At 41.7% G+C, this 10,850-nt stretch overlaps 1 protein-coding gene across 1 annotated transcript; it reads left to right on the top strand.

Annotated features, from left to right (window-relative positions):
• The first annotated feature begins 711 nt into the window (after positions 1-711).
• LOC133905672 (WUSCHEL-related homeobox 7-like) lies at positions 712-3,822 on the top strand. Its single transcript, XM_062347440.1, has 3 exons — positions 712-871; positions 1,017-2,087; positions 3,530-3,822. Exons 1-3 carry the CDS (start codon positions 712-714, stop codon positions 3,820-3,822), a joined length of 1,524 nt encoding a protein of 507 aa, XP_062203424.1.
• Positions 3,823-10,850: the final 7,028 nt, after the last annotated feature.

Raw genomic sequence — 10,850 nt, 5'->3', positions numbered from 1 at the left:
TCTCGCTTGGCATACTAGGGAAGGTCTTTCGATTTCCCGTTGCACCCATCAGGCATCACCGGCACAGCCGGGGCAAACCGTCCATCAGTTCCGTCCTGGTGCAACGCGACGTACTGCCCCTCCCCCCCCCCCCCCCCGGTTGGACGCACACATCTCCAAGCAGGGAAAGGGCCGGGAGAACCAGATCGATCCGAACTTCCATTGCGCGGCAAGCTTTGCACAGCAGGGGTAGGTGCGGCCATTATAAGGTCATTCTAAGGGAGTTTTTTTTCTTCTAAAATCATTCTTTTTAGATGTGATTTTCTTTTTTTTTACAAATCTATTCGAAAAGAACCGATAAAGATAAAAAAAAAAAAAAATGAGAGAAAATAAAATGAATGAGAACAGAGTCAGAAATTAAAAAGAGAATTAAATAAAAAGAATATGGCTAGAGATGATATAAGAGGCAGGTAGCAGTGCAACCTAGGTGAAAAAACCATAGCGAGAGTGCAACAGCAAGGTAGGAAGCTAAGCTACCCCACTGAGGATCCTCACTGTTAATTCCTCCACAGGTTGAGCAGCAGTTGCAGATGCAGTAGAATTAATCCCTAGCTGCTGCCACTCTCTCGTTATCGTGAGCACACAAGGGAAGACCTGGTGCTGCGAAGGGGGGCAATAAGAGGAGAAGATAAGAGAAAGGAATCAGAAGGCAAGCAGCAGTAGGCCAGTAGCATGGCCGCCTTCAACAACAGGCACTGGCCGAGCATGTTCAGGTCCAAGCACGCCGGCCAGCCGTGGCAGACGCAGCCTAACATGAGCAGCTCGCCGCCCTCCCTCCTCTCCGGCGGCTCCACCACCACCACTGGATGCTCCCTCAAGCACTCTTCCTCAGGTACGCGATCGTGCCGTGGTGTGCATGCACCGATCGACCATGTACATGCATGATACTGTTGCAGACTTGCATGCCAGTAGAGGTAGGGTTTTGTTGCAAGGGATCAAGATCAAGAACTGGTCGATTGATGCCTTGGTTTCTCCAGGTGGTGAGAACAGGAGCCCGGATCCGAAGCCGCGGTGGAACCCGAGGCCGGAGCAGATCCGGATCCTGGAGGCCATCTTCAACTCCGGCATGGTCAACCCGCCTCGCGACGAGATCCCGCGCATCCGCATGCGCCTGCAGGAGTACGGCCAGGTCGGCGACGCCAACGTCTTCTATTGGTTCCAGAACCGCAAGTCCCGCTCCAAGAACAAGATGCGCACCGCGTGCGCCGGGCGCGCAGCCGCCGCGCGCGCGTGCGCGCCGGCCCGCGAGGCTGCTGCGCCCGTCACGCCGCCCGCGCCGCAGATCCATACCCGGCAGCAGGTGGAGCTCCTCGCCTCGCCCGTTCAGGCGCCCACTTCCTCGTCTTCGTCTTCATCCGACCGCTCGTCCGGGTCCAGCAAGCCGGCCGTGAAGCCGGGGGCGCAGGCGATGTGCGCGCCGGCGACGGCGGCAATGGACCTGCTCGGGCCGCCCGCCGCGGCGTGCCCACAGATGTACTACCAGGGCCACCCTGTGGCGCCAGCTTCGGCGCCTGCACCAAAGGTGCAGGAGCTTGTGGCCGCCGAGGAACCGATCTTCCTGCCGTTTCCGCAGGGCTACTGCCTGTCGGCCGCCGAGCTCGCCGCCATTCTCGGCGCGCAGTACATGCACGTTCCCGCGCAACAGCAGACACCGCCGCTGCCAGCCGGGACGTTTTTGGGTCACTGCAACGAGGTGACAGAGCCGACCATCACCGGCCACAGAAGCTGCGCCTGGGGCGCGGGGCTTGGGCAGTACTGGCCCGGCGGTGCTGATCATCATCAGCTCGGCAGGAACACCGCAACGTCGAACACCGTCGCCAGGGAGCAGGTGGTGCACGAGGACGCCCTGAAGCTGGGGTTGTTGCAGTACGGCTTTGGCGTTAGTATGGACGTGGACGCATCCTCCGCGGCTGACACAATGCCTCTTGTGGCATCGCCGGATGCCACTGTCACCGTCGCTAGTGTGGCTGCTTCTACTGCTGGGCTGGCAGGTTTCGCTGCAAGTACTGTTGCAAATGGTGTCATCGCCAACTATGATCAGTTGCAAGGTATGTGATAATTAAGTTGATTAATCTTGGAGCACCATTGAAATTCGTTCACCTCGATCTTCCTTTTGCTCAATATATATCATATCATCATACACATGGATATGTTTGTTTGTGTATCGATTAGGACTGCCACATCATTCTCTCGTAGTGTTGTGTCTCATATTCCAGGTTTCATTTGAATTTAACTATGCATCACAAATATTAGTTTGCTATGTCATAGGAGTACGACGTAATAGCTTGCATTGCCATTGTTTATGATATGAGCAAAGACGTCCAATCTTATATGCTTGCATGCATATGGGGTGCACAAATTTCCTTTAGGCTACAGTCACATCTTATCGATCCCAACATAAGGGTACCGTCAGTGTTTGTATGCTTCAAGGGATGCATGTGGCAATCAGACAATAGTATGCCATGTAAAATCTATTGTACATGCTCAATCTTGTCACAGCTGCTCTTGCATGACTTTCGCATGCATGATAAAGTTGGGGAAATTTGTCAGTTTTTAAGCACACACAGCTTTAGACAAGACCAAAATTTGCGAGTTGTTCTCCATCAGGGAAAAAATCATGATGGGATGTTTCAAAGATATGGACTATTTCATGGTGACAACATCATATCATCATATGTAGATGCATTCCATGTTGCACGTAATGGATCCATCCTTGATCCTTGCATCGAACTATTTATTCGATCCACACACGTTCATGAAAGGACTAGAGTTGGAGGAATAGAAGCATAAGATTCCCATTATAGATTCTAAAATTCGACTTTGCAAACACAGATATTGCTTGATAATTACTAGTATCGATCCATGAGCAAATTGATCTTTTTACAAAAAAAAAGGAGGAAATTGATCTTGTCATCCATGTAATGGGGGCAAGCTAGAGAAAGCACTGATGTAAAGTAGTAGTACGGGTGAAAATTAAAGACTTGAATTGGATGGTCTGCACGTGAAAAATTAGTGAAAAATTGAAGCACTGGAATTCAAAAGGAACCCTATGGCTGCGGATGAAGAGCGGTAACTTAGGGATTGGTCACAAGTCACAACTCATAAATATTGTGCCCCCTCTGTAAGATCTTGTCATGGTAGGCGGTAGCTCCTCTGTGTAGAAAAAGGTAGAAGAAGGAAAGGACTTCTTTTTTTTTTTGCATGCGTACGTACGTTCTCCAAAAGATTGAGGTGACGGTGGCCTGGTCAAATTTCTGCTGCTCGAACGACGTTCAAGCAAGCACTTCAAGTTCTTTCACACCATAGGGCGTTCTTACCTAGAGTGAGCGTGTGCATGGCAATTCAAGGCCCCGTGCATGCACGCATGCATGGACTGTCAGTCGCTTGGGTTTCCTCAAACTCTTTGATTTCTGAATTCACGGGCCACACGACACCTTCTCCGCACAGTTAATACCGCTCGCCGTTTGTTTGACTGTCTATGTGCAAGCAGGACTGGCGGACGGCGCCGTCGGGGTCACCGGTGCACCTGCCGCGGCCGTGCCTACGGGAGCTGAGGCCACCGACGCGAGGGGCTTCGCGGTGCTGTGGATCATGGACAGCACGGGCAAGAGCGTGGTGCACAACGACGTCGCGGCGACGAATCTCGACGTGAGGACGCAGTTCGGCGAGGCGGCCATCTTGTTCCGCTACATCGGCGACCGGCCCGAGCACGTCCCCGTCGACGCATCGGGCTGCACCGTCGAGCCGCTCCAGAACGGTGCCGTCTACTACGTGCTGGTATAACAAACGCGACGCGTGCAAAATGCGCTACCATGCCGTACGTACGTGTGTACGTGCCAAGTGGTTATCTTAGGGTACCGTCTCCGCCGGTTTAAAATAGGCTTCGTTTGTTCCTATCTTATGTGGCGTGCCCTGCCGTGTACTACGTACTAAGTAACTAAGTAAGGACATTGTCGATCGTATTGGAAGAGCTCTATATATATTGCTAGAATAGCTTAATCGTATGCTGATCGATATACGCTTTTTTCTCTATGTACTAGCATGTTATGATTTATGAACATGAAGCCTTGACATCTTAGTGCTTGCAAATTATTTTGATCGAGTTGGCAGCAAGTCTCGCGTGGTGTTAACGGTTAGTTGAATACGATCTCACTATGCTAGCTCTAGCCCGAGTGAGACTTGTATCTGCTTAAGAAAAAGCGTGCAAGTTATTAGAAGTAGTTGTAACGCAATGTAGATAATGAATAAATGGATTTAATAGTTAGTTTTCTTATCGAGAGATGTAGGTATTTATATATGATGAACAATTATGTTCGAATCTGTTTGTGAGGCATCCCTTACGAATAGATGTCTATTACCGAAAGGGCATGAGTAACCACAGGACATTGATCACTTTGGTTCGTAACACTCTTTTTGATCAATGTCATTATATATATATATATATATATATATATATATATATATATATATATATATATATCTTGAGAACTTCTCTATAAATTATGTGGGAAAAATATGAGTAAAGTGATAGTACTAATATGGTGATATGTCGTTAAAACTACTTTAAAACTTAGTGAGAAAATAACGCAGCATATATTGATTATTGTCTTATTGTAAACTCATATGAGAAAACCTTGAAAAGAAAAACCCATAAGCGAGTTTAGAGAATAGCAGGTATGATCTGTGAATCAAATATGTCTTTGATACCTCCCTTAAAAATCCTGGTAGGAAAAATAAGAAATATAATATCTATTCTTAGTTAGATATTGCCTCATTAAAACCTTTTATGAGAAACTTCGTAAGTAAAATTCATATAAAGAAAAGGAATATAATATGATGTATAAACAGATTAAAATTCAAGAGGAGACTCCTCTGATCCTTGCAAATCTCAAAGTTATTGTATACTAATACCATGAACATATTAGAATGTTGAAGTTGGTAAAGACTTTGTTAATAAATCTGTGAGGTTATCGCGAGATTTAGTTTGCAAGATGTTTATCTCTCCATTTTGTTGTAACTCGTAAGGATAAAATAATTTAAGGACGATATGCTTAGTGATATTGCTCTTTATGTAACATGTTTGCATCTGAGCAACATAAGTATTATTATCTTTGTAGGTGATGGTTGATGATTCAATTGAACCAATACCACATGACTTTTTTATGTGATTGATCATTCTGCGAAGCCGTACATATGTATGTGATGTTTCAGAATGATAGGTGGAAGTAACCACTGGAATCTGTCTTGATGATTCCTATGAGATGGCTATATCATCATGAAATCAGTCTGTGATCTAGCATTATGGGGATCAGTTATATAATCAGTATTTGGATATCCCACTATAGTCATATTTTGATTTTTCTGATAGAATAAACCTAGATCTTTGGTGCCATAAAGATATCTGTGGATATTTTCTTTGACTCCCGCCTAATGTCATTGTTAGAGCTGTGCTATTTAACTAGCAAGTTCTATGCAAATGCAATATAAAGCATGCTACGGTTTGTAAGATACATAAGTGCTTTGATGGAACTAAGGTATAGAACTTTAGGTTAAATATCTTTTCATCGTTAACCTAGTGTATGAATGGATCTTGATTCATATTTAGGAATTAAATGAGTATAAGTGTTTTGATGGATATGATTGTCCAATATCATTTGACTATTAGTGGATTGATGAATAAATATTTTTAAAGGAATATACTCAAGTTGTAGACTTAAGAGAAATTTGGTGTTACCTAAATCACTTATATCAAATTCCGTCTTAAGATGATTGCATACTTTGTCATGTGTGGTTTGGAGATGATACAAAATCTAATTAGGATTTCATTATGAACACACATATGTAATCGTCGTGGTTGGAGTAACCCTTCTGTGGAATGAACTCATTTAGTCAATTAAACCACAATCAACTTAAGTGCTTGAAGTCATGAAGTAACTTAAGTTGTATACAATATATATTGATATTTATATTTAGATTCAAAATACGAAGTCTATTGGGTACTTATATGTCCGAGTATATCCAATTCATTTGATTTGCCAACGATATTGAATATGGAAACGTAATTTTCACATATATCATGGGGTATGTAGCATCGTAATTGATGTCAGGTCTCTGCGTGAATCCTTGTGCTACAAGCCTCACTATTTCACCACCTTATTGAATGAAAAATTCATTTTGCTTCCATAGGGAAAATATTGTGCTATTTAGCAAAAATAGTTCTCCTTAATTATCATCTTTGGTTTGACCAAATTTGAGTGATGAAATATTCTGCCTAGGACTTTTGGTCTAGATCCAGTTGAAGGTGTATGGTAATTTTGAGGAGAAATATATGTCGACAATTTGTAGTCTTTGTATTGAGTGATTCTATGGAATCAATATAGTTTGTGGAAATATTATCCTGTTTAACTCTGTGTATTTCCTAAAACAATGGAGTTAGGGTGTTCCAATGACCTAGCGCTTGAATTTGTGTATACATTTATGCTGGGTATTTGGATGTTGAACATCCATAGACGCTTGAATACTAAATATCCAAAAGGTGTATATGAATTTAATGTTGATTTGTATTTATTGTCTTAGAGGATGTTCTCCCCCTGTTTTCGAGAATGCTTACAATAAGTTGTACCTCTTACGACCATATTTCTACATCTCTTATTTTGGTTGGGAGTTGAGTGGTTTTATTAGTTACATCCACTCTTTCTGGCACATTAATAGTGGGAACCAGGTTTGATGACACCTTTATGACGAGTAAACGCACCTGACAAATTATCTGCAATATGTTGCAAATACAAGATGTTATGAATAAGAGTTTAGATCTTTGGTACGTTGATATGAGGATTGAAAGTATGTGACATTCTCTTATGATTGCTGACATTCTTTGTGGTATTAATTTCCCTCTAACACCAGAAATTGTTCTAAAAATATTATGAGCATACGGCAATGAATATGTCCCTTATGAAGGACTTGAGGTATTATACGATTGACAAATAATTATACCTCATACAGATCCTCAATGCCTTTTAATGTATGTTGTATGGTGGTGATATCGATACATACAGAATGTAACCGATTCGCAGATGGAAAATACTTAGCTGAGGTCAAATTTTCACGTACTAACTACAATGGATGGAGCTGTATGATTGCAGTTGGATGAATTTATTTTAACGATACGGTGTGTAAAGCTGCATGTCACCAATAAGATGCTGGCAAATTGTAATTCTATGGTTGATCATGAAAATGATTTGATTCTCTTGATGAGAGATTCAGCTTCACAAATATGAGTATGGACATAAGTTACTTAATGTTTTAGTACCCAAAACCAAACTATTATACGTTAATGGATTTGATGCTGCATCTAGTATTATTTGCTCTAATTTTGATAATTTGGGCAATGAGTTTGGCATAAGTATGGTGCCTTATGTATAAGGGACACATGTGAAACTATTTTGGAGATGCATTAGTCAGCATTATAGAGTATCTAGATGGTCCATAAATTTCTAAATAGAGTCACATGTGCATTATTGAATGTGTTAAGACAATTGGTGGCACATTATGAATTTTAATATAAGAGGGCCTTAAAATTAAATTCTTCGTGACACATGCGTTACACACAAATATGAGGATTTTGGGAATTGATGTTGTGACCAATAGAATTATTAATAATTTTTCTCATCATCTCTAAGGTAGAATGATCAAGAAAATCATACCAGCCAAGTCTTGATTTCATCAAGATAAAAAAATTATTTTGTACGCAATATGCGGTATGTGTTTGGTGTATATATAGTACAATCCATATGGTATATGGGGAAGCTTGCTATATCCGTTATTTTGATTAAGAGGAGAAATTTCTCTTTATTGTCATCATAGGTTTATATGGAAACTATTCTGACGGATATCTCTAAAACTTATTAAGGTACGGGTTGAATCGGGATACAACAGAGTATTATCGACTATGACTTGAGTACTCATAAGGAGAGTAATTATAGCACAACCGGAGTCAACAATCATTGCATCGCTTATAGCGATTGTAAAAACATTTTATTTTCTCTTAGTAAGAGTTTGAAAATATTTTATTTCTCTAAGTATAGAATTTATGGTTAACTATCCATAAGACTCATTTCCTACTTCATCGGATTGCCTCCCATAGAAATCTATATATAGAAATGAAGAATTTAATATGAAATTCTTTATCAGATATATAGAATACATGCAAACTTTATTTAGTATCATAAGAGCTGATATAATATTGTGACATACAATATATAATGACAACAACTTATTTATTACAACAACTAATAGATGTAGATAATATGGTATCTAAGGAATTATGAGACTAGATAAGCTCTCCAAACATGTCGTGAGAAGCAAATTCGACAATCATATTTTATGTGCTCATGGGATCTTCTAGCTGCTGAAGAGTCTCGTTGTTACTTGTTTCTAGTGAAACTTGTTGTGAACAACTAGCCTCTTTAGTGATGTCAGTTTAAAGATTGAAGTGTGCTTTATATCTTTACCCTTGAGCAGGTCGATTATGTCTCATGAATTGTAAACACAGATCAATTAAATGTCTCGAGGTGTGGTATTTCTTAGTGTAGTGCTTGTAGCATTCACACTTGCAACAAATATTAGATCTGTCAAGTTTGGGTTTAGAAATGTCTTTCCCCAGCTCCGGTGCATGTCACTTCTACTTCCTATTGCGTATGCATTTACCTTTAAAGTTCGTTGGTTTGGGTCCAAAAGAGACATTGAACTTGTTGTTATTCTAGACATTAGCATGCATTTTATGTAAAGGAGCAGTGCCTATTAGGTGCTAATGATGATTTCTTAAAAGGAGTCCATCATACTTTTTGGTCTGAAGTAATACATGTATTAAGATAGAATAAACTTCATATTCTCTTGCATGATATTGTTGATATAAGATCCTATCAGTAGGTTCTTTTTTACAGAAACACAACTTGGAACATATTTATGAACAACATGATTGTAATGGATTTGAAATCCTCGAGTCAGATATGTGTCCATTCGTGACTTGCATCAGGCAAAATGATTGCCCCCTACTGTTTATATCTTGTTTTGAGAGCTAGTAACATAGTGCTCGGATTTTCTTCCATCAAATACTCAGATTTCAGATCTGGATGGATATGATGCCTTCTTAAGTATAAAGCTCTATATTTTAACTTGATCTATTAGCGGTTGGTCTCCCTCTTGGGGAGGTTGAAGTGCTGCTACAATTCCATGGGATGCAAGACTGAGCTTAACGTACACAACCCATGTTGGATAGTTGTGACCATTGAGTGCGAGTTCATCGAACTATTTTCCGATCATCTTGACCTACATGGATTGAAACCATAGATTTGATTAATTTATTGTAGGTAAATTAAAAATCATCATGGTAATATTGTAATAATTATGCAAAATTTGTAAAGTCAAATTGAGACTTGGAGTACATAGTGTTGACCTCAAATTATGTAGCTAACACGTTGAAGATAATTAACAAATGTGGTGTAGATCTCGCATTAGTAGGAGGAATAATCTAGCATTTGTTAGTAGATGCCTATGCTCATATTACCTTGTGTTATGCTAAGTAGAATATTTGAAAGAATACATTGATCACAGTCATTAAGTCAAGATGGCAAAATAAAGACCTAACAATAATGGTGGATAATCTGTAAATATGCAGTAGATTTCATAATTCCATACCTTTTGTGTCACAAATATTAAATTGAAGTAATCACTTAATTTGATTTTGTATTTTAATTCTGCTGGAGTTAAGCACGTTTGGGCATAAGAGCTCTTTGGGATTAATTAAGGTGAATTAATATGTAATTCTGCAAGAAAATAATCTAGATTACAATATTAACACAATCGTTAACACAATTGCATGCTATAGGGAATGCATAATAGCAAACACATTGAACATTATAGATTTTCAGAAAAACAGGGTCTGGAATGTGAAATTGCAAAAATACATAACATAATGTGTAATTATTATAAATATTGAGGGCCTAAACATGAAAAGTACTTAGATACAAAGTACTATTTAGTTGGACCATCTTGCAATTTATCAGAAACCCAGAGGGTCTTTTGCAAAATGGCCTTATTAGGCTCGGTGGCAGGCCAATACAACTTGGGCCTGGGCCTTGTTGGCCTTTCGACCGGCCTAGTTAGAGAGTGCATGCACGACGGATAAAAGGGACTGGGACGGCGGTAGGGTTAGGGTTTCCCTAGCCCCGGCTGCCACGACCGTAGCTTCGCGCCGCCACGGCGCGTAGTCGTCATCTCTGTCCCGTCGCTTCACTACCATGCCATCATGCCACCATGCTTCAAAGCGGTGTGTATTGCTCCTCTCATCGGAGGAGGAGAGGTAGCTATAACGCTACCGTTGGAGGCCCCAAAGCAGAGGCCCATGGGCGCTGGGGACCAAGTGCCCGGGCGGAGGCAGGGACAATGGCTTACCACTGCAGTTGCAAAACGACGGAGGAGGCGGCAAGATGTATTGGAGGGTAGAGCCATGGAGGAGTCACCTGAGGCATCGACAGCCTTGATTTGGTCGTCATGGTCGATCTTCGTGGCCATGGCGACGTAGTGTAGGGGACACCATGGCATGCAGCCATGGTGCCCTCCTAGTTGATTATGTAGCCGGGGCCAAGCGTCGTCACAGAAGTCGTCGCAGTGTCAGAGGTGGGTGCGCTGCTCTGGAGGTGCACCACCATGGCATCGAGGAAACCTGGGTGGCTTGGGCCGAGCGATGGTGGAGGAGCTAGAGAGGTGTTGAAGAGGGGAGCCACTGCTCTACATCAATAGGGATGTCCACT

This window comes from Phragmites australis, chromosome 2 (assembly GCF_958298935.1).
Source record: "Phragmites australis chromosome 2, lpPhrAust1.1, whole genome shotgun sequence".
Lineage (NCBI taxonomy): Eukaryota > Viridiplantae > Streptophyta > Magnoliopsida > Poales > Poaceae > Phragmites > Phragmites australis.
The sequence above is the reverse complement of the archived record's forward strand: the minus strand, read 5'-3'. Positions and strand labels throughout refer to the sequence as shown.